The sequence below is a fragment of the Carettochelys insculpta genome, chromosome 2 (genome assembly GCF_033958435.1).
Source record: "Carettochelys insculpta isolate YL-2023 chromosome 2, ASM3395843v1, whole genome shotgun sequence".
NCBI classification, from domain to species: Eukaryota; Metazoa; Chordata; order Testudines; family Carettochelyidae; genus Carettochelys; species Carettochelys insculpta.
This window is the reverse complement of record NC_134138.1, coordinates 18953118-18979847: the sequence shown is the minus strand read 5'-3', so window position 1 is coordinate 18979847 and position 26730 is coordinate 18953118. Positions and strand designations below refer to the sequence as shown.

At 45.5% G+C, this 26730-nt stretch overlaps 1 protein-coding gene across 8 annotated transcripts in view; it reads right to left on the bottom strand.

The window, feature by feature from the left end:
- ST3GAL1 (ST3 beta-galactoside alpha-2,3-sialyltransferase 1) overlaps positions 1–26730 on the bottom strand; it is a 122325-nt gene that overhangs the window by 27801 nt on the left and 67794 nt on the right. For all 8 annotated transcript variants that reach the window (XM_074986630.1, XM_074986632.1, XM_074986631.1 and 5 more), the window contains one exon: positions 2845–3669. In XM_074986630.1, coding sequence (XP_074842731.1) covers positions 2845–3156 — 312 coding nt within the window. In that variant the 5' untranslated portion in view covers positions 3157–3669. The remainder of the gene's footprint in view (positions 1–2844; positions 3670–26730) is intronic.

Genomic DNA, 26730 nt, shown 5'->3' with positions numbered 1-26730 from the left:
TTCACAGCCCTTCTCAGGCTCTGGTCCAAGGGTGGCCAGCCTATGGCTCTGGAGTTGCAGGTGGCTCTTTGAACCATTAAATGACATTCCAGCTATGCGGCTCTGAGGATAGATACACGGATAAAGACCTATGTATTACGTATTTATTTTTATGTATCTATATATCTGTATCTGTCTATATCATATATATCTATTGATTGAATAATATTATCTATCAATAGATATATATGATATAGACAGACAGATACAGATATATAGATACATAAAAATAAATATGTAACACGTAGCTCTTTGTACTCTATCCATGTGGCTCTTTTGCCCTAACTGGTTAGCCGCCCGTTTGTTAATTCACTAGACCATAGTTTTCAGGATAAAATTCTCAAGTCCTTCTGTCTACTCCCCTATTTGTCCTGGCCTTATGATGTCACTTCAAGGCTTCTCCTGCCTGTAACCTCATTCCCTACACTCCACCAGCAGCCTCTGTACATCAGTTGAGTGTCCATGGGAATCCCTCCTGAGCAGGTTCCCGTTACAAAATCGGGTGATCCCTGCTCAGGTTCACCTCCTTCGTGAAGGCAGAAAGAAGCATAACTGCCATTGACTTCTATAGGAGTTACGCACCTATACATCTTTGAGGAGCTAGGTGAAAGGATCTAATGGCTTGAGGAGCTGAGAGAAGAAGAATAGAGAATGGAATGGGCTCTTTTTTGGAATAGGGATTTCTAACCCCTACCTAATTAATTCTCATAAGCAGCAGGAATTTCCCATTGGCTGTCAAGCTGGCTAACTGCAATAGTTCATGAGTTCACTCCCAAAGTGTTTGAAACTGCCCTTCCAAATCTGAATCCTCCTCATCTGAAAGAAAGTAGCTGTGGGAAGGCTCATGGCACAAAGAATGGCACAACATAAGAGTGGAGGACTGGACTGGTAGAAGAATTCTGTGTTCAGGTGAAATTGCAGGGCAAACCGGTACTCTATATGCAGACAGACTATAACTAGCACCCACACTGCAATTTTGCCAAGACACTGGAACTTAAACATACTCTTGTAGTCTAACAACATAGCTCACACCTGACAGGACCAATGGTCCAAACAGCGCCACATATGAGAGCCCTGAGTCAGCAAAACTCTTACGCACATGCTTAAACACCATTAGTGCATTGCTGAATAGGTATGAAAATTACTCACAGATAAAGCATAGGCTTAATTTCTTTGGTGAATCAAGCCTAGCTGTTCCAAGGACAAGCACAAAGAAGTCCCTGATAGACAAAGAGGGCCCGATCCAACATCCATGGACTTAAAGGGGAACCCTACTAGCGATTTCAATGGGAATTGAAGCAGGCAATCCTGCCACAGAGGAATAATCACAGGAGACACTTCATCCCAAATGGCACGTGGCATGAAGTGGATAGTTTAGATCCTGGCATTACACAGTCAAACAGAACAGTGGCAGCTCTCATTCAGATAGCAGTACTTTTAAAAAAAATAGAAACTTTATTTTCTCAAACACCATAACTCATGGTAATCAGGTCCACAGGTTAATTCCATTGTTTAAAAAGTTCCCCCTCTGAATTAGCCCTCTTTGGTTGGACAGGAAAGAGTAGAAATTTTGTGGTTAAGGCATGGGACTGGCACTTGAAAGCACTGGCTTCAGAGCTAAAACCCTGCCATATAGTCTTATCACTCTGGAGAACCCACGTGGTGCTTCCGGTCAACCTGGAAAATGAGAACAATGGTATTAATTTTCTCCTACCCTTTGACTATCTTTTCTATCTAGAAGCACGGAACACTAGAACTTGAAGTAACCTCAAGAGGTCATCGAGTCCAATCCCCTGCCCTCAGGACCAAATATCATCTAGACCAGCATCATGCCCCCCTTTTGATTTTTGAGAAACCCTCGCCACCCCCCCTCTTTTTTTTTTTTTTTTTTTTTTTTAAACCAGGGGCCAGCCACGCCAACTGTCTGTAAGCTGCCTGCCTGAGCCCCTCCCCTAAAGCCAGGAAACACAAGCCCCTCACCTAACCCCATCTTCTTCCTCCCTCACAGCCCACATTCACTCACCTTTGCAGGAGGCAGCTAGCTCCACGTGGGCCTTTGCCAGCTGCTGGCTTTTTATAGTGGCTGCGCCAGGATGCCCACGTGAAATGGCAGGGGCTGAGAGCTGGAATCAAGTGTCGGCTTTTTCTTTGGGTGGCAGGAAAATGACTTCGGGGGGGAGACAGGGTTGCCTCATGCCCCCCCCCCCCCAGGAATTTCTTTATACCTCCCCAGGGACACCTGCCCCCCAGTAAGGGAAACCAAGTTCTAGACCATTCCTAAGAGATGTCTATTTAATCTTCTCTTAAATATCTCCAGAGATGGAGATCCCACAATCTCTCTAGGTAATTTAATCCAATGTTTAACCATCCTGACAGCCAGGAAGTTTTCCCCAATGTGTAACCTAAGCATCCCTTGCTGCAACTTAAGCCCATTGCTTCTTGTCTTATCTTCAGAGACCAAGGAGAAAACATTTTTTCTCCTTCTTCCTTGTAACATTATTTTAGATACTGGTAAACTGCTATCATGTCCCCTTTCAGTCTTCTATTTTCTAAACAAAACAAGCCCACTTCTTTTAGTCTTCCCTCATAGGTCATGTTTTCTAATCCTTTAATAATTCTTTTTGCTCTTCTCTGGACCTTCTCCAATTTCTCCACCTCTTTATTGATGTAAACTTTTTGTGGGAGGGACTCTCTCACTACTGGACAGTGCTAAGGCTCAGCGCCAGTTGAGGTCTCAAATTACAGCTGAAATACAATCAGCATAGTACCAAGTTTTCATACAGGTATACACCCCTTCCTACTTACCAGCCACCACTTGTAGCTCTCCTCTGGAATTAAGGAATTCTGAGTAGTCAGGAAAGGTTGTATACTTTGATTAAACCTCTCATCAAACCAGAAGGAAAGTCCCAGCTCAGAAACACATGATTTACAGCTGCATGGTCTCTGGGAGTATTTCATTAGTCTTTTTAAGTGCTCTGACACCTGCATGACAATATGCTTGGGATCCCAGGTGACCATCACCGCATTGTGTGTGTAATTCAGCAAGAATGATGTTACCGTGATGACGAACAGTAAGGCAAAAGAAAACATTTTTAGATTCTTCTTGAGGGCTGCCATCTTTCCTTTGCAGTTCCTTTGGCTAGCTGGTAGCCAGTGATTTGCAACCAAGGTAAGACAAAGGTAGTTGCAGTTTTTTGAAAATGATCAGAAGTTTAGTCCAAACAAAGCAATTCAGATAGCCTTCGATGTATGCTTGAGTGATTTAAAGAAGTAAAATCATTTTCTCTTTTTTTTTCTCTTCTTTTTTTAAATCCTTTTAAAAATGATCCCAAATCTTCCTCTGCTACTCTCCTGGAAGCTGCTAATTTCTCCCACTGAGCACCTAATCAAAAGTAATAATGATCATTTCTTTTCCCTATACAGAAAGGCTGAGAGGTAATTAATATCAATGTCTGAGACTAGCTTTCCTGTATTGGGCGTAAAACTCGATAGAAAGGAACTAGACAAACGAAGATTGCTTTTTCCTGAAAATTATCATTAAAGTGGCCCTTGAAGATCATCTTGTGGCCTCAGTCCCAGGTGATACAGGTGCCTGGAAGCTCGCTGCAGTCATGGAGAATCACTTGCCATCTGCAGACACAAAAGGAGGAAAAAGAAAACAACAGTCAGATACCTGAATTTGTTCCAACTCAATTTTTATCCTTCTGAAACCATGAGGTGGGGAAAGATCATCTCAAGAGCCAGGGTTAGAGTCCTGCAGATCCCCAGATATCCTCTTTAGATATGCAGATATCCATATCAGCAGTTCATTTTTTTTGGGACATGGATGTGGACACAAGTCATGTCCGTGTAGGGCTCTAACCATGGTAATAACATAAGCTGCACCTTCTGTTGGAGGACTTCCAACCTTAGAAGTTTCACAGCAGCATCTCCAGAGCAAGATGACACAAGGGCCTACAGAAATCAAAATTACTGTCAATTGCTGTAATGGTTACAGAGCTGAAGCCCTTTTAAAATTACTTTTTGCAGACACCACATGGAATCAGCTCATCACCTCAGCCTGACATTAATTGCCAGCCGTTATACTTAGTATTTGTATCTAAGAATAGCTGAACAAGAAAGCAGAGGGCAAAATAGAGAGGGACAGACACACACACACACACAGCCTCATCCCCAGTATCTGAGTATCCCGAGTGAGTGGACCTTATGATTTACAGAGTCTCAAGAAACTACAAAGTCCTAAGCTATCAGAAAGGGAGAGGAGAAATCAGGCCAGAAGCTCACTCTGTTTTAGATGCACTTTTGAAAGGGTTACAGAGCTTTGGAGGGGTATTTCTCTTTATATCTACTATTAATGCCAGAGGAGAGGATAGCTAGAACCAACCCCAACTAAAATGCTGAGTATCCATCTGGCCAACACCCCAAACATTTGCTTGATCTCTGCCTTAGGTGGAAATCAACTCAACAGGCGTTAGGTGCCCAAATACCTTCGAGGATCAGGGCTCCAAAGAGTATGTCCTGATCTACATTTACAACTTACACTGGCAGACTTGTGGGGGGTCACTCATGTGGCTGGAATTTTAAATTGTTTGGGGGTGGGGGAGGGAGAGGGAGAGGAAATGTACCACTGTTTGACAAACTTATTTTGTAACTTTTTGGCGGGGGGGTGGAAATCAAAGCCAACCTCAATGAAATGTCTAATGTAATGAAAAGTTTCCAGTTAAACTGGGTGAGGATGTATTTTTAGAGAAACACAAAGAGAGAGCCCCTTTTGACCCTTCAAAAGGAAAACAATGTTTCAGAACTTTTTGGCTTTTGTTAAGCTAGTTTTTCATTTTTCAAAGAGCTCTATTATTACACAGCTGGATGTATGACACGTAAGAAGGGAACTCAATTATCTTTCAGATCATAAGAAAATGAGAGGGTTGCTGATACTAATGAAGGACGGTCAGGCAGCTAGAGTACAGGGTTAGCAGCCAGTGTGCAGGGCTAGCAGCTAAGGCTCCAATCTTATTTCTGGCTCTCCTACATCTTTCCGTCTGGTTTCAGAGAAGTGCCCAGGGTCAAACTGCTTTGAGACGTTGTCAGTAATTCTGAGTATCTGAGTTAGAGACAACATACACCTGCTTCTCCTAGGAATGTCAAAGGAGATTGTGAGAATTCAGCACCTGGGAATATCCGGCCCAAACCCAGGCAGCTCAAATTGGCAGCCACGTCTATGGCTGGGGCTGTACAAACACACCTATAGGATTTCAGAGACTGAAAAGTACTTCCAAAGCTCACCTGCAAATACAGCGGTCCATGCATTTGCCTGCTGTAAGCACAGACAACTACAGGGGTTCTTCACTAAGAGGACAATGCAGAGACTATAGGTGTTTTACAGGATCATATTTCACAACCAATTTCTTTTCTAATGAATATAGTTGTGGCTTTTGCTCTTGAGCTCCTGCTCTGTCTTAGTTGCTGAAGGGGTTGGGAGGGCTTGAGGAGGAAACTTACCATATTACATCAAGTGTTCTTACTCCCAGAGCATGTTCCTTACAGGGGTCAGCAACCGAAAGAGCAAGAGCAGCCATTTCTTTTTTTTTTTTTCTTTTTTTTTTAAATTCGGTATAAAACTCAGTAATTCAAGAGATGCGATGCATGGGGATACAAGACACTCCTTATATAAATAATGTCAAACCACTCTTTTTGTAACCCCTATTTTAAGAACAGCCCCCACACAGTGATTTTTAATGTGATACATGTTCACTGCAGGACACAGTTACAAACTTTTTACATATTCTATTTCCTCACGCATTACACGTGTGTTTGTACCACTCTCTTCCCGACTTTCCCTCCCAAAGTATTTTAAAGGACTCATTTCAGTTCTCTCTTAAAATGAACTTTGACCTTCAGAGCAGAAATACTGTCAGCTTCCTTTTCAAAATCAAGACGTTATTGGCAATGCAATCAAAACAGATACACTACCATATCCCACAATGCACTGCACATATTAAAGGAGGAGTTATCCATCATTTCGAGATCACATATTGTTTGTGCTATTTAGATAAGAATTGTTCCTTATTTATCTATAACAAATCAGGAGGTTTTTTTTTTTTTTTTTACTTTGCAATTATAGCGCCGAGAGCCACAAAGAAGTCCTTCAGGAGCCGCTTGCGGCTCTGGAGCCACACGTTGAAGACTCCTGGGTCAGACACACATTAGGAGAGTCAGTACTTTGTCTCACTCTTAGTTCTGCTCCTTGCCAAAAGGGACAATGCCCCATATATGAACTGGCTCCTTATGTCACTGCTGCCCATTGAGCAGGTTGTGTGGAGAGATGAACTTTTTCCTTTATGCCCCTGACTTGGGCATGAGCCTCCACTCCAGACACTGAGAACCAGACTCACTCAGCAGGTGCTACTTGAATGCAGAGATTAGAATCTGCTTCTAGGAACTTGTGCCATTTTAGAACACTCACCAGTACAGAGGTCCAGGGCTCTGCTGGCATCAGCCCAATAACATTATAACTGAAAGAAATTTACAATGGAATCACTGTTTGTGCTGCAGACCCGCTCTGCATTCTAGTTCTCAGAGGACCAGAATTTACAGACAACTGGCACAAGAGAGGTGTGGGAATGCAGTTCTGCTAATCCAAAACATTCCAAAAGCATGAATCAGCTCCAAACAGATAAGGGTTTTGGGGAAAAAAAAAAAAGTGTCATACTTGGTCAGTTCATTTCCTTGCCTTCAGGTTTTTGAGTCTTTGGTGTTCATATTTTCAGATTAACAGGGCTACAAACTTATTTGTTAATAAAGGAAAGCAGAGATATTCATGTAAATCACATAACTTCAGTAGATGTTCGTGGAAAACACCAAATACTATAAGGATCGCAATGCAGTCATGGGAGCTAGTAACACTGTGAACAAGAGGTGAGCTGAGGTAGCATGTTTGGATCCAGACCTGCCATAGCACTTGTCCACATGAAGTGTTTAGGAAAAAAAAAAAAAATCTGAATTAACTAAAGGTGTGAATTTAAAGTGAATTATTTAAACCATATTAAACTCCAGCATGGGCATTCTTGTTCATAACTAACTAATCCACTTAAAATTTACATGTTCAGCAATTCACATTCCTGAGGCCTGATCTATATTTAAAAGTTATACTGGCATAGCTAAGCCAGTTAGGAATGTGAGAAAAACATGACAAACTCTCAGGGTACAAAAAGCTATTTCAGGAGAAAAGGGCTTCTTTCAACATACCTAACACAATTCAGGAAACCAGTGTTCCTACACTGACATAAAACCAGATTCTGTTGGCATTGGCTTGGTCTACTCTAGAGGTCTACATTGACATAGCTGCTAGCACAGGCTCTGTAGTGTAGCCATCCCCTCAAGGTCTGCACGTGAGCAAGGTCTGGAAGACTGGCTTCCTGACATATCCAGGAAAAGGGTGAAATGATTCAGAAATCTCACAACTGACCAAGAGCAGAAGGAGGGTCTTTGGGTTCCTATGATCATAGTTCCATTTCTGGTGTTCTGTAAGACTTTGTGCGACGTAAGACATGGGTTAGTAGAATTCAAGTTGCAGACTTAATCTGGAGCATGATTGTCTACTTTTATTTGTAACTCTAGGTCAGGAATTGCTGACTCCTGGGTCCCAGCATCTATGCTGTAGTATGTCGGTCAAGTCCAACACCCTTCAAAATGTGTCAATTTCTAGCCCCTTGTTCATGGTGCAGTATAAGAAAACTTGACTGTCCACTCAGCTTGATTGTCCAGAGAATGAAGGAAATTGACTTGGGGAATTCTGGGATACTTTTGTTAGACTCCCATAGCATGAGACTAATGGGACCATGTCTACACTGAAAAGCAACAGTGGTTGAACTCTGGGTCACACTTTGAACACTTCACTCTTCTGGGGTCCTGAGACCCAGGGTACAAGCCCCTTCATATTGCAATTTGCATGTACACAGGAGGGCAGGGAGACGGGGAGGTTAGGTCTGAACCTAAGTTCAAATCTTAGTCTTACATTTCACTGTAGATATACTCACTCTCTCTGGGCCTCACCTGTGAGAGGGGGGACAGGTCTTCTTTTGTCTTATTAGATTAAGATTTTGCATAATGGGGAAGCTATTGCACAAAATACTAGGGTGTGAATTTAAAGCTCAGTTGCTATTCTGTATAACGTGGCATGTGGACACTCAGAGTGCCTGTATGCAGTTTAAATTAATCAATTCCCAAAAGATTTACACTAAAACTACACAAAGGAGCCCTTGATGCAGAATATAAGCATGCACATGGGTGGCTAGTGCAGAATAGCTATTCTGGGCAAATTTCTACCTGGACAAGCCTTAAAAGCTCTTCAAGGCAGGGACTGGCTCCTGTTGTGTAGTTGGATAGTGCTGAACACAATGAAGCCCCAATTGTGGGGACAACACAAAAGAATGAATTCTAATGTCAGTTCTTGGAAGATTTCTTATTTTGGGCCAAGATCAGTTCCCCCTTCCAGTTCCAGAGGCAAAGTCACAGGAACCAGAGTGGATTCGACTCTTCTCCTTAAGTTTGTGGGATATGAGTTGGTACTCCAGTCTAGGCCCATTTCTGGTTTTGAAAACCAAAGTGGAGTGGCCCAGGAACATCCGAAGACCTTTGTTCTAAACCTCTCTGAGGTGGAGTGCTGACATTTTCTTCTGACCTCTATGCATGGTCCAAATGCCAGTGATACTTTAAAAGTATCTAATACTTTAATAACAATTTAATACTTTCTAAAGTCACTAGTAGTCCAACTTACAATAGCTTCATAAATAAATAAAGATGCAGAGCTTAACCATTGAAGTAGTGCTTTTGTTAACCCACATCAGCAGGTCTTGTTAATCGACAGGCAGCATGGTTTTGAGCAAGCTCTGAACTGCGTGGAGGTGGTGGGGTGGGGCTGAGTTCCTGCCTTGTGTGCTGATGAAAATCAGCTCATGAGCCACTCTGGGCACCCATGCTGGGGGTTGCTGACCCCTGCTCTAAAACATAGGGGCCTTCTCTTTCCCAAGTTGCTTCTGTCAGATGCAGCTGATCTGATTTATTCCAAAATGTTTCCCCGCAAAAGTATTAATAAATAATAATTAAAAAAAAAAAATCATCAGGCTTTGGCCTGAATCTATGCATAAAAAATGAGGCCCAAAGAATTTCTTTTCTGATGGTCATAAGAGAGGCTGGGGTGATAAAAAACCAAAACAAGGCTAAGGGGGTGAAAGGGACACAAGTATAGCTCCTGCCTATTCATGCATCACTGGCTCTGTTGCCTTGTGACAGCCGACCATAAATCGGAGAACATCTCTTTCCCTCTCTCAGTGCATCAGCCAGCGCTCACTCTGCTTCTGCAACATTCTTCATACTCATGAGAGGAACTGTAAATATTTTTTGTCATTTTGACTTATATGCAGACAAAAGCAGAAGCTGCCACTCCCTAGCTGAAGAAGAACAAGACAATCAGCAACAAAAAGTGTATCCTGTACTGAAGAACGGTTTGCCTAGGCTGAAGCTTTGAAAAATTACAATGGCAGAAAAGAGCCTCTATTAAGAAAATGTCATGGCTGCACAGAAAAGCACTCAGAAGCCAGGAAATAATTAACTTAGTGTTGCACATGCAATCTTGTAGGCATCCAACCTTCACTCTGCCCGGCCTTTATCTATTTATTACTACAATACAGAATTTAACTGTATGGCTAGATTGTATGGTTCACTTATTTTTGCAGGGCCCCTTGCCTCCTTCAGGATCTGATGTAAAGCCAGAGACTTCATCTGTCTATGGACCAGGTCGTTCAAGTGCAGACTTGACAGGTGGCGAGGCTGTGTAGCTGCACTCTGCAGCACAAAGGTGGGTTGCATCTCCTCTGCATCCCACATCATGGTACCTGAGGCACGGATTCAAAGTCCAATGAAGTCAGCGGGAAGACTCACTGGACTTCTGTGCACTTGAGCTCAGGACTTTACATTTTGCTCCTATCGCGGACCGCCCCCCCAAGAGATTCAGTGCAGCCAGCAAGGGGCAGTAATTCAGGCTGCAGAGTCTGACACTGGCTGGAGCGGGCCTGGACTATGACAGACAGAGCAGAATTCCCGACATTCCTATTTCAAGTTTTCTATCTTAGGGTATTTGCCGGTGCAGTAATGAGAAGGCCTCACAATCAGGCTTGGTGTACGGCCTAAGGCCTCGTGCCTGAACAGCACAAGAACAGCAGAACACCACATGGCAGCCACCAGGCACTGGGTATACACATGAACATTCCAGGTAGGTAACATCATCTTGCTTGGTACCATACACTCCCCATCGATAAGGGCACAATGACCCAGGTTCAGCACAGGATCGAGATGACAGCACGCTGGGTAGTGCTGTTTTGATAGAACCACCATCTACAAGACAATGAGCAGTATCTAGCTATGTCAAGGGATGTCATCTTACTACAAACAGGGAAGGCGCCTAGAATACGAAATATACACAACTTGCTTGTGCTTGTGTATAAAAATGTCACACTGAGGGGCTGCATCATCCGGCCGGGGGACAGTCTGGGCATTTGTGCCCATTGGATTGTGCCAAGTGCACTGTCAAGGCGTATGCATGCACTGGTGTAAACCATAGATGCCTAATCTAGGCTCCCAGGGGGCTAGAGAGCATGTGTCAACAACAAAAAATTTGGTTCCAGTGCCTTCCTACCTTGCCTGATTCGTGGTTCTTGGGGGCTCTCAGCAGTCTGTGGTGTCAGCTAACTGCGGAGCCTGCACTGCATTCCAAAAGAGAGCATAAGCACGCAGGCAAAAGGTTATCAACACAGAAGAGAGCAGAACAGATCTTGAATAAACGACAAAGCACTGAAAACAGGTTCCACTCCCTGCCGGCTCAGTGGAGACAGGCCACATCATTTAAACATGCAGCTACAGCAGACTCCTGCTTTCCCTCCTGCCGCTTTGTTTCAGCTGCCTCCTGGCATGAAGGGGTCCTGCAGGGTTAGTATTTCCCCTTACAGCGGCTCTGCAAAGACCATGTGAAACTTGGCCACACTCAAGGAAAACTGACGAAATTTCATGGCACACCAGTGTGCCACACTGGTTGAAAGCCACTGCTCCAGCAGACTAATTTGCTCAACTTAAATTGATAAATCTGCCTCACATTTAAAATTATAAGGAAAGGCCAAATTCTTCTCATCTATAGCTTCTAACACTAGTAACTTCAGTGAGGTTGCAGAGACATAAAGGAGAGTAGAAGCTAATCCTCTGTATTGATTATTATTCAGCTTAAAAAAAACAAAAAACAAAAAACCACCAACAAAAAACCTCTATAGTTCAATTCATAGCTACAGTTTTTCCTTTCTCCCCGCACCCGCCTCCAGCCTCTCCGGTGTTACAGAAAACAGGAACACAAATCAGATATTTTTCAGGGAAGACAGTTTTTATGTATCACTGACCCAGGTTCTCACAAATGTCCTTGGACATGTTCCATTTACACATTTAAGAGTTTGAGATAAATCACACAGATGAACTGAACTAAATAATCTGAGGAAATGCTTAGCAAGAAAGATAAGCAGCATAACGGCGCTGTTCAATCAGCAGGAACCAGTGAGATGTTTAATCTCATGAAATCACTGTGGTGGTTTGAAATAACATACAACCCCACCCCCCAACTCCAAACTTTTTTCAGATAAAATAAATAATTGCCGCAAACTTTTTAGGTCTGGTCTCACTTTTCATCTCTGCAATTAGCAGGGCCCCCCAACCAGTCTAATGTAATCCAAACCAATGGAAAGTTTGGTTCTGTTCATGTGAAAAAAAAATTTTTTGGCACATGTAAGAAAATAAGTCTGTAGAATTTAAAAACTGTATAAATCTGTACAGAAATGTGAATACACACAAAAAAAACCCAGTAACATATTTCAATATTTTAATGAGATGGATAAGCCTGCCAGCCAGCAGCTGATCATGCTGCACCCCCCTTATGAAATTTCACACCCCCTCAAGGGGCCTGCTTCCCACTTTGCACGCCCCTGTGCTAGATGATATGTTATTTATTATCCTGTAATTATAACTTACACAAGTACAGTACAGGTTGCATCCCTCTTTAATCTGGTCTACTTGGGGCTAACAGCCAACAGGCTGAAACTCTCTGGTCCGTCACGCTCTGGTCCGGCAACATCTGTGGTCCAGCATGATTTTAATTAGCCAGATGTCCTCTTACCACGGGCATGGCCAAGTTTCCCACAGTCCATAAAGCTTGTTTCCAGACACCAGTCCTGGCTTTCAGAGATCTCTACTGTTATTTAGCTCTAATTTACTCCTAAGCATCTTCTAAGAGCCTAGGAAGCTGTGGAAGTGTTGTTAATGCTGCTAGACAATATTGACTTCCCACAGTTTGGCAAATTCTCTGGTTCAGCACCAGACAGGTTTCTGGCGAAGCCGGATTACAGAGGTTCAACCTGTATGACTACTACCACCACCATTTATTCTTTTAGCTCAAGGTTAGTACTGGAAGTCCAGGATTCAAAACCTGGTACCAGATTCTGCAGGGCTTGTTGCATGGAGTCAGTTATTCCTGAAAAAGCCACCTCCACACTGACGTCTGCTTGCAACATTGTTGGGTTAAAGGGACACAATGGAAGAGTGAGTAGATTTTCAGCTGTGGTAATATAATGGTAATGACTTAAAGTGATCACAGTGCTCTTCAGGAAGTGAAGGGCACTATGACCAATTGTGAACTCCATGGAGGGGTCAAAGCCCAGAATGGCTCCAAAGATCAGGGTTACCAAAAAAGTGGCAGCGATTTCAGTGACCAAAGGGCCCAAGTCCTTCTTTCTATTGATCCCCTGAAAGATAACACACCAAACTCTGCTCTGTAAACCTGTGGAGATCCAGAGCAGCCTTTGGAGAGGAAGAAGTTTCCTTTGAGTCACAGCAGTGCTACACAGCAGAAGCCATCCCATAAAGACCCTTAAATAAATCCTGTACCCAGTTGCACACTCTCTCTTTGCAAGAGCTGAAGAATGGAGATCTTCAATGCCCAGTGGCAGGCTTGCCATGCCCACCTAAGGTCATCGTCGTCGTCGTCATCATCCCTCTTTCACCTGGACTCCCAGACCAGGGCCTGGCTCCTGTTCAGAAAAACACTTCCCTGAGATAGCCTTCTCCCAGAGGCTGCAGCACAGGAGAGTCTCTGGTTTTGTTAGACAAATTGTGCAATTAAGAAAGAAAGAGTCTGACGTCCCTTCGCAGCATTCAGTTGAAATCAGGCGCACGGATCTCTCAATTAGATGCCAGTTGGATTTCGTGGAAGCTCTTTGTCATCAGGGAAGAAAAAAATGGAACAATTGGTTTCATGAGATACTGACCCACCACACCAAGGCCTCTCCTCACCCTCTCTCTGTGCACATTTTCTTCCTGGTGATGTCCTTGGGGACACTGTTGACCTCTAGTGGTGTGAGCTGCCTGTATGTGTGTATCTCTTGTCCTTTGAAGGTATAGCACCTAGCACAGAAGGTCCTGCTTCATGGGTACACCTTCCAGGTGCTACAGTAATGCCAAAAATAATCACCATAATTCAGCCCCAGCTCTTGCACAAAGCTAGCTCAGTTGCACATCCTAAGCCCTATGCTGCCAACAGCTAACAGGGGTTCTCCTCCAGCTCAAGTGTGGGAGGGTAGAACTGTGTGCGTCCTGAAGGCAGGTTGTGAGGCTGCAACGTTTGACTGCGTGGCCAATAGTCCAGAGCACGTGGTCCACTCTGACCCTCAGATCCCTTTCCACAGTACTCCTACCGAAGCAGTCTTTTCCCATTTTCAGAACTTGCATTTCTTCTTATGGAATTTCATCTGTCTTATTTCAGACAACTTCTCCAGCTTGTTCAGATCATTTTGAATTTTAATCCTACCTGCCAGAGCACTTGCAACGACTCCCAGCTTGGTGTCATCTGCAAACTTTTGTAAGTGTCAGAGGGGTAGCCGTGTTAGTCTGGATCTGTAGCAGCAACGAAGGGTCCTGTGGCACCTTATAGACTAACAGAAAAGTTTAGAGCATGAGCTTTCGTGAGTTAACTCACTTCTTCAGATGCTGTAAGTGAACTCTCCAGGCCAGTAGGGGGCGCAAACTTGTGTCCTATCAGGGTAATCTGACTGCAGGCCATGAAGAGTTTTGCTGACTGTCTGTAAGCGCCACCGCGGCAACTCCCAGTGGCTGCAATTTGCTGTCCCCCCTCCACCAGAGCCTTTCTTTGCTGCATGTATCTCACACAGAGTGGACTCAGCCTGCTACTCACTGTAGCATATTGCATGAAGCTTACCTAGTGCTGCCGACAACGAAAAGGCCTTAGTGGATCAGAACTTTTATTCAAGGCTTGATGAAGTATTTTCTCTGCAGCCCTCAGCTCTTTGGGGTGCTGACCAGAGCCAGAAGTATCAGAAAACCTTTTTCTCCTTGGAACCGGGGAATTATAAAAAGCATAGAAATGAAACCAAACTTCACTGGATTTAACACACAAAAATCCTTAACACCGCACATTAGCCCTTTCTTTCTCATCCTCGTTAATGAATTCCACATGGTGAACGTAACCACAGCCAGCTGTGACTCTGACATACTGACAGCATTTGTATGAGTAATGGCGTCTAACGCATTGTCTGGCTTTAAAACCCAGGGAGTGAGATCAGTCCTGTAGGATTCCACCAAGCTGCGAAATGTTTGCTCCAGCTCAGAAAAATACTGAGTTGTTCAGGTCTTGACCAGTGCTGTGTCAACATTAACCAATACTCGACCATAAGGCTGGGGCTGTCTGGGTGTGCAAGAGGGTGTCGGCTGCCCACCAGTACACAGGCCTCTTCAGGCTTCACTAACTTGAAACTGCTTTTCCCTTTGATATTTTCCAAGCCCTGGATCGTTCCCACCTGTGGGTGGGCCCCGGGAGCAAAGAGCCCTACAAGGATCCTTGCATGGAGTTTTTTCCTAAGTCACACAGGCTACTTCTACACAGGCTACGGAAGACTGATGGCTAAGGTCCGATCTTCCAGGACACTGTTTCACACATGCCTGAAAAGGCGCATTCTGGGGTCAATGTCAAACCCAGAACTCCTCGTGAAGATGGGCACGGAAGCTGACAGCTGCAAAGTTGATTTTTGGTACGCAACTGGCGTAGCTAAAATTGCATACCAGCTGTCAACTTCCCAGGTTAAGTGTAGACATAGCCATAGGGTAGGAGAATGTTGAACCCTCATAGAATGGCCCATAGTTCTGTCCCAAACCTCACGGATCCTCTCAGAGGCTCCCTGCCTTTATACTGCCTATTGCAGCACCTGTAGCTTAGCCCAGCTCCTTGGCAGCTTGGGAATGGACACTGGTCCAACGTGGAAGTGACTACAGGAGAGCCCTAGGGAGAGAGTGCGCACACACATGCACATGCCTTTCCTATCAGGCTTGCTGTGTCTTGCACATCCTTCTTTCCCCACATCCCAGATCCCATGGGGGGCGTGATGTAGCAAGAGGGACAATTCTGGAGTGGCATTTCAACCTTCCGTGTACTGGCTTTTATGGGGGGAGGAAAGGATCCCCATGCATCTTTTCTTGCTCAGGCAAACTGCCCCAAGCCTTATGGTTCATGTATTTGTATATGTAAGTCTCCTTACAGGCAGCTGATAACAATATGTCACATGCTTCCACTACAAGGCAGCTGGGTGGGGAATGGGCTCTGCCTCCACTTATAACAGCCACATGCAAAGCTGACTTCATATCCTGCTTCATATAACACCCCAGCTTCCTCTCTCTCAATCCAGGAAGAGAAGAGAACAATTAATTAAGCAAAACGAGTTTGCAAACACCTGCAAGATAATAAGGTGATAACTGTCAGCTGTGTCAAGAACAAACCAACCTAATAGCTTTCTTTAGCAGGAGAAGAAGGTGTGCAGGTGGAGGGAAGCGGTAGATATGGTACAGCTTGACTTTATTAAGGCTTTTGATATGGTCTCACGTCATAGAATCATAGAACAATAGAGCTGGAAGAGACCTAAAAAAGCCATTGAGTCCAGCCCCCTGCTCTAAGCAGGACCAAACCCATCAGATCAGCCCCGCCAGGGCTTTGTCAAGGCAAGACTTAAACACCTGCATGGATGGAGACTCCACTACTACCCTGGGTAGACCATTCCAATGCTTCACCACCCTCCTTATGAAAAAGATTTTCCTGATGTTCAACCTGGACCTGTCCAACCACAACTTGAGACCATTGTTCTGTGTTCTGCCATCTGTGACTACTGTAAACAGCCTCTCTCCAGCCTCTTTGCAACCTCCCTTCAGTAAGTTGAAGGCTGTTATCAAGTCCCCCCTCAGTCTTCTCTTCTGCAGACTAAACAGTCCCAATTCCCTGAACCTTTCTTCATATGTTCCAGTCCCCTAATTATTTTGGTCACCCTCTGCTGGACCTTCTCCAGTGTATCCACATCCTTCCTATAATTGGGGGGACCAGAACTGGACACAGTACTCCAGATGCGGCCTCACCAAAGCCAAATAAAGAGGAATAATCACTTGTCTGGATCTACTGGCAACGCTCCTCTTGATGCAACCTAATATGCCATTAGCCTTCTTGGCTACAGCACACTGTTGACTCATGTCCAGCTTCTTGTCCACTACAACTCCCAGGTCCTTTTCTGCAGAACTACTACTAAGCCAGTCAGACCCCAGCCTGTAACAATGCTTGGGATTCTTCCGGCCCAGGTGCAGGACTCTGCACTTGTTCTTATTGAACCTCATCAGATTTCTTGCAGCCCAGTCTTCCAATTTGTCTAAGTCACTCTGGACCCTGTCCCTACCCTCCAGCGTATCTACCTCTCCCCCTAGCTTAGCGTCATCCATAAACTTGCTGAGGGTGCAATCCAACCCCTCATCCAGGTCATTGACAAATACGTTGAACAGAACAGGACCCAGAACCAAACCTTGGGGCACTCCACTAGAAACCGACTGCCATCCCGACATTGAGCCATTGATCACTACCCTCTGGGCCCAACCTTCTAGCCAGCTTTCTATCCATCTTACCGTCCATTTATCCAATCCACATTCCTTTAACTTGCCAACAAGAATATTCTGAGAGACCATATCAAAAGCTTTGCTAGAGTCCAGATAAATCACATCCATTGATTTTCCCCTACCCACAGGGCCAGTTATCTCATCGTAGAAACTAATCAGATTGGTCAGGCATGACTTGCCCTTCATGAATCCATGCTGACTATTCCTGATCACTCTCCCCTCCTCCAAGTGCCTCAAAATGACTTCCTTGAGGAGCCCCTCCATGATTTTGCCAGGGACTGATGTAAGACTGACTGGCTTATAGTTCCCTGGATCATCCTTCTTCCCTTTTTTAAAGATGGGCACTACATTTGCCTTTTTCCAGTCATCCAGGATCTCTCCTGATCGCCACGACTTTTCAAAGCTAACGGCCAAGGGCTTGTCAATGACATACGCCAACTCCCTCAGATGAATTAGGTCCGGGCCCATTGATTTATGTACATAGTTCCTAACCTGTTTTCCCCACCAAAGGCTGTCCACCTTCATCCCACAATGCATCACTTATCGCATTAGTCCAGGAGCTGTCTTTGTGTGTGAAGACAGAGGCAAGGGAAAACATTAAGTACTTCAGCTTTCCCTACATCATCTGTCACTGGGTTACCTCCCTCATCCAGTAGGGGCCCCACACCCTCTCTGATCACCTTCTTCTTGGTAACATGCCTGTAGAAACTTTTCTTGTTATCCTTCACATTCCTAGCGAGTCGCAATTCTAGTTGCGCTTTCACCTTCCTGATAACTGCCCGACATTCTTGAGTTATACGTTTATACCCCTTCCTCGACATCTGTCCCAGTCTCCCCTTTTTGTAAGCTCCCTTTTTGTGCCTAAGTTTTCCATGACCTTTCATAAGCACAGTACGAGATACAACCTAGCTATGACTAGCCGTAGATGGGTCTAAGGTTCTGGTGTGTCTTCACTCCACTTGCCTAAACAGCACCTCAATGTCTGCAGTGCTGTGTACACCTGGGCTAAGTGCGTGTGGGGCATGTGCTTTGCACTCCACCCTAAGCACAGACAGCCTTGGAGGTGGGGGCAATGGAGATTGTAAGCCTGGGTGCCACTGCCCTCCACTGAACAGACTGAGGACTGCCCCTCAATGGAGTGACACGGTCAGTCTATGCTTCACATGCTGCAGCAATGCCCACATTGCATTTCCGGAAATACACAGCAAAGGGTTTGCCAATGGGCATAGGCTCCACCTCCCTGAGAGGCAGTCACTGAGTTGACAGGGGAATTTTCCCATTGACCCAATACTCTACTCCAGGGAATAGGTCAGTTAAATTGCGCTGCTCCAGGGTGTGTTTCTCTCATCCCTGAGTGCTGTTAGAACGACCCGATTTCCTTGCGTAGACCAGGCCACAGATCTTTGTATGCTAACAGCGGAGGGAGAGTCTCCTTCAACTCCAATGGCAGAAGCTTTAGGAGGAGGAGGAGGACAACAAGCGTTCAGTTCCAGCCAGCAGGGGCATGTTTTGATTAGGCACAGTGACATCTTGGAGGGGGAAAAAAAAAGTGTCCTTAGCTCAGGTGAGAACAACAGTGACGACATCACAATCTGGCATTTAGCTTGGGTTAGCAGTTCAAGGTCAGCCCCAGGCTCATTTTTAGGCTTTAATGAGAGCTGCTAACCTGGGTTGCAAGAGGGAGTTGGGAAGAGCATCTTCACTGCTATTTTAACCTACTGACTAAGGTGGACTAGCTGAGCTGTGTTAAGGACACACTTTTTCCCCTATTTTAGGCATAACCACAGTGAAAAGCCAGAAGACTGAGGTACACAGATGTATTGCAAGGCCTATCATTTTTGTGGCAGAGTTCTATGAATGGCTAATATGCACATCTACCTAAATAGGGGATGAATCATTTCCAACACGTTTGGGAAGAACTAGCTGTCACAATATTGCCAGAAAACTCTCTCATATTCCATTTCACAATTTAATTACACCAGAAAGGATTTTGCTTGTAATACCTAAATAACGACACCTCCCTGCCCACTACTGCCCCAGTGCTGTTTTCTTTTTTAGGGGAGGGTCAAAACAAAAGATAAACTGTAATTATACTGAATGTCTACAACAGGGGTCAACAACCTTTCTGTGGTAGAGGGATGAAATTTGATCTTTTGACTTCTAGGTACAGTTGGAGTGCCAGTGATACTTTTTAAAGTCACTAATAGTCCTACTTACAACAGCTTCAATAGTAAATTGAGACGCAGAGCTTTACTGTTTAGGAGGTGACTGGTAGCATTAGCTGGTCTTTTATTAATCCACAGGCGACATGGCTTTGAGCAAGCTTCCAAGTGCATGAGGGGAGGAGGGGCGGGGCTGAGCTCCTGCCTCAGGTGACGATGAACATCGGCTTGCATATCACTCTTGGCCAGGGGTTGCTGATCCCTGGTCTACAACCATGGAACAAGTGGCTCAGGGTCCAATCTTCCTTCTAGTCTATGGGATACCTCCCTTGCCTCCCTACTGCCCTTACTTTCTACGGCCCTGTGATATACACATTTCTTTAGGGGCAGGGTGAAACTGGGTTCATTTCTAGACCAAATTCCTTCCGCTGTCATCTGAGTTGGGGGTGCCACGAAAGCAGATGCAGAGACAAGGTGGGTGAGAGAAGCTTACAAGCCACACAGAGCGCTTCTTCTGGTGAGGAAAGGTACTCAGAGGGTCACATACTAAACACAGGGTTGTTTGGCATAAGTGATAAACACATCAACGCACTGCTGGGGATACATCACAAGCTGCACTGAGGGCAACCACATGTTCTGAGGGGGCTGACTCAAAGCCGACAGTCAATACGCTTTGGATTCGCCTCGCAGAGAAGAATGACTCAGTAAAAGGGACTCTCTAGGCCAGGGTGCGCAAAGTGAGGGGGAAGGAAATTTTATAAAGTGGGGGAGCAGCCAAGTCCTACTCCCCACAGCCTGCACTGCCGCAATGTCATTAGCAAGGGACAAAGCCGGCCGGGCAGGAGGGCATGCAGGCGAGGCAGGCACCCCATCCCTTGCACTTGCAATGGGTCACTTCCTCTGTGAGCTGGGCAGGGGCACATGCAGCATCACATGCCCCAAGCTGGCACCTGGCCCTGCCCCTTCCCCTGTGCATGGGCAAAGCCTGGTGCACAGCCCACCCCCGCGAGTCTTCCAGCTGCCCTGGTGCTGCCAATTTCTGGACGTTGGTGCCGTCTCCTCCGCCCTCTCCCCCGTGCTGCCTGGCTGCACTCAGGTAACCTGTGGTGTGTCAGCAGGACTGCGCCTATCCCTGCTTCTCTAGGGAGACGCCCGGCATGGCAGTGAGCCAGGGGCTGTGTGCATGGTGGGATGGGAAAAAGGCCCTTTAACCTGTCTCCTAGCACTGGGCTTGTGTGTTTCACGGAGACTTAAAATCTCAGCCCAGACCCACATTCCTGCTAGTCTTTTCCATCCCTCTCCCTTGCCCGCTCCTCCCACCTCCACTGCCCTCCCCAACCTCCCGCAGCGAGCTCATCGCTTCTGGGAGACCGCCACTTGCTTTCAGAGCCAGCTGGGGTGCAGAGTAGGGAGGCTGCTCATTGCCGGGAGAAAAAGCAGGACCCGACTTAAGTCTGCTCACCCCTGCCCTGCATTACGTATGTGGTCTCCCTCCGTGGTCCCAAATCCCAAAGTCAAAAAAGATTAATTTTTCTAGCCACCAATGCCTCAAGCTTTTCTGCTGGCTCCACTGCTGCTGGCCCCAGATATGGGAGCTTTGCTACCAGCCTGGAATTGTGCCTGGCCACCAGCCCCATATGCAGGGTCCCAGCCACTGGCCCAATGTGCCATCACTCCTAGGGTCTCAGGTACTGGGTCCTGGTAGCCAGCCCCAGCTCCAGCAGGCATTGAGGAGCACTGACAGGAGGTAAGGAAGGGTGCAGTTCAGCACCTCTACTTCAAAAACCATTCCAGCACCACTGTCAACCCAGCATTTTAAAATCCACGTGTGGCCGCTCTGCTTCTGAACCCACCATTGCCAGTCCAAGTTCTCCTTCTTCCTCCCTCAGAGAGGAAGCTGAACTTCTGCCCTGAAAACCACTGTCCTGGTAAACACACAGGGCAGGAGGAAATCCACCTCCCTGCCAGAGCTCTGTTCACCATGCCAAGCTAGGAATCAGTGAAACAAGTTATGGCGAGAAGACAGCGATTTCAATAGGTTATGTGGAGTTACACCCTGACAAAGATCATTTATAGGGAGTTGATAAGCTGAGTAAATTGTCTTGTTAGACCAAAACCTGTAACTGATTACAAATACACATCAACCTGTGACAGATTATGTGGAAAAATGAGTCATCTCGTAAATATACAAATACATGTCGCCAACTGACCTTTCTTAGCTCATTACGGCAACAACAGCGAGACACAGCTAAGTTCACAGCCTGTGTTGGCAAATCTTCATGCAAAACACCACCTGTATGCCAAGAGCTTCATCTCAGGAACAAGCTTTGATGCTAGTAAGCCAAGAGCCAGCTCTGGCCAAAGCCTAGGAGTGAGCTAAGAATTGAAGCTCACATCTGGAAGACAGGCCAGGTCACTTGTGTGTTAGGATAGATCAAGGTTGATGTTCAAATGTGTAAGAACATGTTACATTTTTAAATGTCATGAAAAACTGGTGGGATGTGACACATGCTGCTTTCAGTTATCTATACCCAATTATAATGCAATAGCAAACAGTTGTATTGTATCTACCCCTTTAAGTAACTCAAAGGAGAAAGAGGCCATTTGTAAGATATATGAAAAGCTTTAACAGGAAATTAGTACTCCCTGTGCTTGAACAGCAAACAGTCATGGTACGTGTGTGTAAGATCAGACTTTACGTGTATTCCTTCCCATCCCTTCATGCTCCAGGAAAGCAAGAGGGACCCAAGTAATTCTTCATCTCTGGACTGGTTAGATTCTAACAGGCCAGATTAACCAAATGAGAAGATGGAAATCAACAGAATTATTTTGCCCTGACAAATGCCAGTGAGCAACTGCCTTTCCTGGGAAGCTACAGCATCCTAAAAACATGCTTGCTTGCTGGGCATTGTGGGAGAAAGAGCCCATGGTCAAATTCAGAAAATCTGATGTTATCTCATGAGCAGCAAGATATATCGGATGCTGCTGGATGCTCCACAGCTGGACAATGCTCACCAGCCAGGTGCAGACAACTACGGGGATGGAAGATAAATCGGTGATGGCCTTACCCCTTAAAGATGTGCATTGCTGGGAAGCAACTTTCAGAGAGTCATAGAGCTGGAAGGGACCTCAGGAGGTCATCTAGTCCAGCCCCCTTCTTTAAGCAGGATCAACCCCAACTAAGTCATCCCAGTCAGGACCTTGTCAAGCTGGGACTTAAAAACCTCGAGGGATGGAGATTCCACCACCTCTTTAGGCAACACATTCCAGTGCTTCACCACCCTCCCGATGAAGTAGTTTTTCTTGATATGCAACCTACTCCTCTCCTTCTGTAACTTCAGACCATTTCTCCTTGTTCTACAATCTGTTACCACTGAGAACAGTTTCTCTTCATCCTCTTTAGAGCTCCCCTTCAGGTAGTTGAAGGCTGCTATTAAATCTCCCCACAGCCTTCTCTTCTGTAAGCTAAATAAGCCCAAATCCCCCAAACTATCCTCATAGGTCATGTGCTCCACCCCCTTAATCATTTTTATTGCCCTCCACTGAGCACATCCACATCCTTTTTATACTGGGAGGCCCAAAACTGGACACAATATTTCAGAACAAAATGATACTTTGACGAAGAATTGCCGACACTCGTATTAATCCTGTATTTAATTTATGCATGATTTATCCATGTACCTTTAATTAAACATGTGAGCAGGTTGGCCTGTTACATGCTGCTTGCAATTCCTACCATTCCAAGAGTTAAGAAGGCTGCATGCTCAAAAATCAAGTTCAGCACATCATGCCCAGTCCTGCCTCACAAAGTCAATGAAAGCTTTGCTTTGGACACACTGGTTGTGGAACCTGGACCCCCAGAGAAGCCAGTACACAGGAGAGGAATGGCACAGATGAAGGATTCCAGCAAAGCACAAATTGCGGCTTTCTGTCAGGAGTTTAGAAAAGTGTTTTTAAAAAAAAAAAAACAAAAAACCCCCAAAGATTAGCATACATTAGAGGCACACAAAAGGGCCTCCCATAATCCTGAATATGAAAATATGTCTGAGAGTTGCATACAAAAAGGATTTGCATATATCAAGAGTGCATACATGGCAGCTTGGCTGTGCCATCTAAAGTGCATTAAAATGTTAATACTAAATTGTGTGGCTATTGGTAATTGAAAGCCAGAGGAACTCTCCCCCCACCTCAAAAAAAAAAAAAAAAAAAAAAAAAATCACAGCACCCTTTTCTCAGTTTTCTTACATAATTAAAAATACAAGAGACTGTTAAGGCAGCCAGTAGTCTTTGCATATTTAAGTGGATTCTGATTCAAAGTGTCCCTCTCTCATACAGGCAAGATTAGCAGAAGATTTAATTCTTATGGGAGAAAATGTTTTTTTCTTCTTCTGTTAAATATGACATCCTGTCCCCAGGTTTATGAAGGCTGGAAATTTAACATAAAAGAAACCAATATCCAACTGTGGAGCGGTCTGTCTCATTCCTGGGCCCCAGGCCTTCTGTCTAGTCCACTGGCCCCACCGCCTACACCACGTTACCCTTGCTGGGGCAGGGGGCAGTCTGGGGGGGAACCTGGTCCCCACCCACTCACTCTGGGTTCTGATCCAGGGACCCTGGACAGCCGGTACCCGGGTGGGCTGGCTTACTTCACCTGGCCCCTGCAGCTTCTCTCCCTGGGTCACTTCTCCCAGATGCCTCTCCCTGGAATTCCCTTCCTCAAGGGGTAGCCGTGGCAGCTGGTCTCCTTCTTAGTTTGGCTCCTTCAGCTGACCAGTTCCTCCAGTCAGGCTCCAGGCCCTCCCTGGGTTGGGGCAGCACAGCCCCCTGGGTTGCTGAGGCTCCTCTCCGCTTTCATAGCCCTGACTGTTTCTTTCTGTCTCCTTCCTTCTCCTCACTAATCTCCCAAACTCTCCCTCACCCTCCTTTCCTTGCCTTGGGTGGAGAAGAGCTTATAAAGGTAGCCCCTGAGTAGGATCAGCTGGCCCTGCTTGATTTAGGGCAGCCTACTCCCCAGCTGTTCCCACTTCGGTTGCTAGCTCTGTCACAGCTCTTCTTACTCCTGCCTCCCCTCTCCTGGCTCCACCCTGCTACACCAACCCAGACATAAAAGCACAGCTTGTGCTCCAGAGTGCTAGGCTGAGATCACAACATCCCCGAATCAAGTCCTATCCAGCACAGCTTGAATGATGGGGCCAGATCTGCCTTTGGTCCCTTATTGCAAAGGCAAAGCAGAAAAAGCTAGAACAACACTGTCCACAAGTCATTGGTTGCTGATGTGTTCCAGCCCTGACTGTGTTATTGCCAACCAGCTCAGGGCGTTCGTGCAGAGATGGACAATAAAGAGGGATACCTGCCATGTGGTACAACCTGGTGTACTAAAAGAGAAAGGCACTTCCCCCAGCAGACCCAGGGCTAACACTCATCCCCGGCAAAAACAGTTTTCCGATTTCACTGCTGCTAACTGTGCATCTCTAGCAGCAGCAGGGAGACGCCTAAGATGAAAATTTAACAAGGGCAAATGCAAAGTACTCCACTTAGGAAGGAACAATCCATTTCTCACACATGAAATGGGAAGCGACTGTTTAGCAAGGAGTAGTGCAGAAAGGCATCTAGGGGTCATAGCGGACCACAAGCTTAAGAGAAGTCTGTGTGACACTGTTGCAAAAAAAGCAAATGTCATTCTCGGATGTATTAACAGGAATGTTAAGCATTGTAAGCAAGACACAAGAAGTAATTCTTCTGCTCTATTCCGTGCTGATTAGGCCTCAGTTGGAATATAGTGTCCAGGTCTGGGCACTGCATTTTAAGTAAGAGCTGGATAAACTGGAGATGGTCCAGAGAAGAGCAACAAGAATGATTAAAAGGCCTAGAAAACATGACCTATGATGGAAGATTGAAAGAGCTGGGCTTGTTTATTATGGAAAAGAGAAAGCTGAGAGGGGACACAATGGAAGTTTTCAGGTATCTAAAAGGTTGCTATAAGGAGGAGGAGAAAGAAAAAATATTCTCATTGACCTTTGATGATAGGACAAGAAGCAACAGGCTTAAACCGCAGCAAGGGAGGTCTAGGTTGGCTATTAGGAAAAACATCTTACCTGTCAGGCTGTTTAATCACTGGAATAAACTGCCTAAGGCAGTGTTTCCCAAAAAGTGTGGCACATGTACTACCAGTGGTAAGTGAAAGGATTCAAGGGGTACATGGCAGAAACTTACTAAAAAAATCAGGGATCTAAGCACTGGGATGGTGCAGGGAGATGGGGTACACAGATAAGGCCGAGGTCCTGAAAGGGGTATGCAAATGTCTTAGATTTGGGAAATGCTGTCCTTGGGAAGACGTGAAATCTCCAGCACTGGAGATTTTTTAACAGCAGGTTAGACAAACACCTGTCAGTGATGATCTAGACAGTGTCGGGTCCTGCCATGAGCACAGGGACTGGACTTGATGACCTCTTGAGGTTCCTTCGAGTTCTATGCTTCTATGATTCTAGCAGCAGCAGCAGCAGAAAGCATGACCTTGACACAAAGATAGCAGAGGAAATGTTCTAACATTGGAGCTGAATCTCACATTCATATGTACGGTTCCCATTTGAAAGTTTGGGGTGACACAAACATAAATTGCAGGGCAGAATTTCACCAGCATGTCCCTTTGCCGTACCCTCATCATCTCCTGCAGCCCTTTGGGGAGAAGCAGTGCAATAACTTTTTGAAAACAGCCGCTGAATTCCGCCTGCATTTACACAAGTGGCTTTCTTCCCAGTAGACCTCAGGACTGTAGGTGCACAGGAGTCACATCACTCATGACTGAAATGGAGCCATGACAGAGCAGTTTAACAGTACCCAGTTCTTTTTTCGTGCTGGCATACCAGCACCTCGGCAGCTTCAGCCATGGGATCTCCAGTTATGGAGATGGGGGTTCCTGGCAGGCCTGTGGTTGGGAACCAGCTCCTCTTTTTGACAAGAGCATGGCCTCTACCTCCTCACTTGGAATATGCAGTAAAACTCTTGAGTTAACCTGAAAATGAAGGGGTGATTTAGACAGGGAAATGTCCAAGAATCAGGCCGTGGTCTGGGGTTCACGACCCCAGTCTTATCAGAAATTTCATGGCAACTTTTGAGGTACAAGTTTCAAAAGCTCCCAACACTGGCCTGAATCTGAAGTTTCTGCTAAAACGCCCTCTGACATCACTGGGAGCAGAGTTAGACCAGTGCTTAACATTTCTGAATATGCTACCCGTAATGACCATGCTGCAGAGACTTGGGCCGAGGTCTTGATGAAGAATGTTTGTTAGTTTCAGACAACAGCAGAGCTTTGTTTCTCAAGTCGGAGGGACTGCATGGTTTCAGTAAAACAAAGGCAAAACCCACAGTTTCACTTTTCATTAAAATCTCTCCGGGACCTTGCAGAGAACCTTTTATTTCATGAATTCAGCTCTTGTGAAAATCCCATTCTACTCAGCTGTAGCTTACTCCAATTGGTGTTTCTCTCTCATGCTCAAAAAACGAG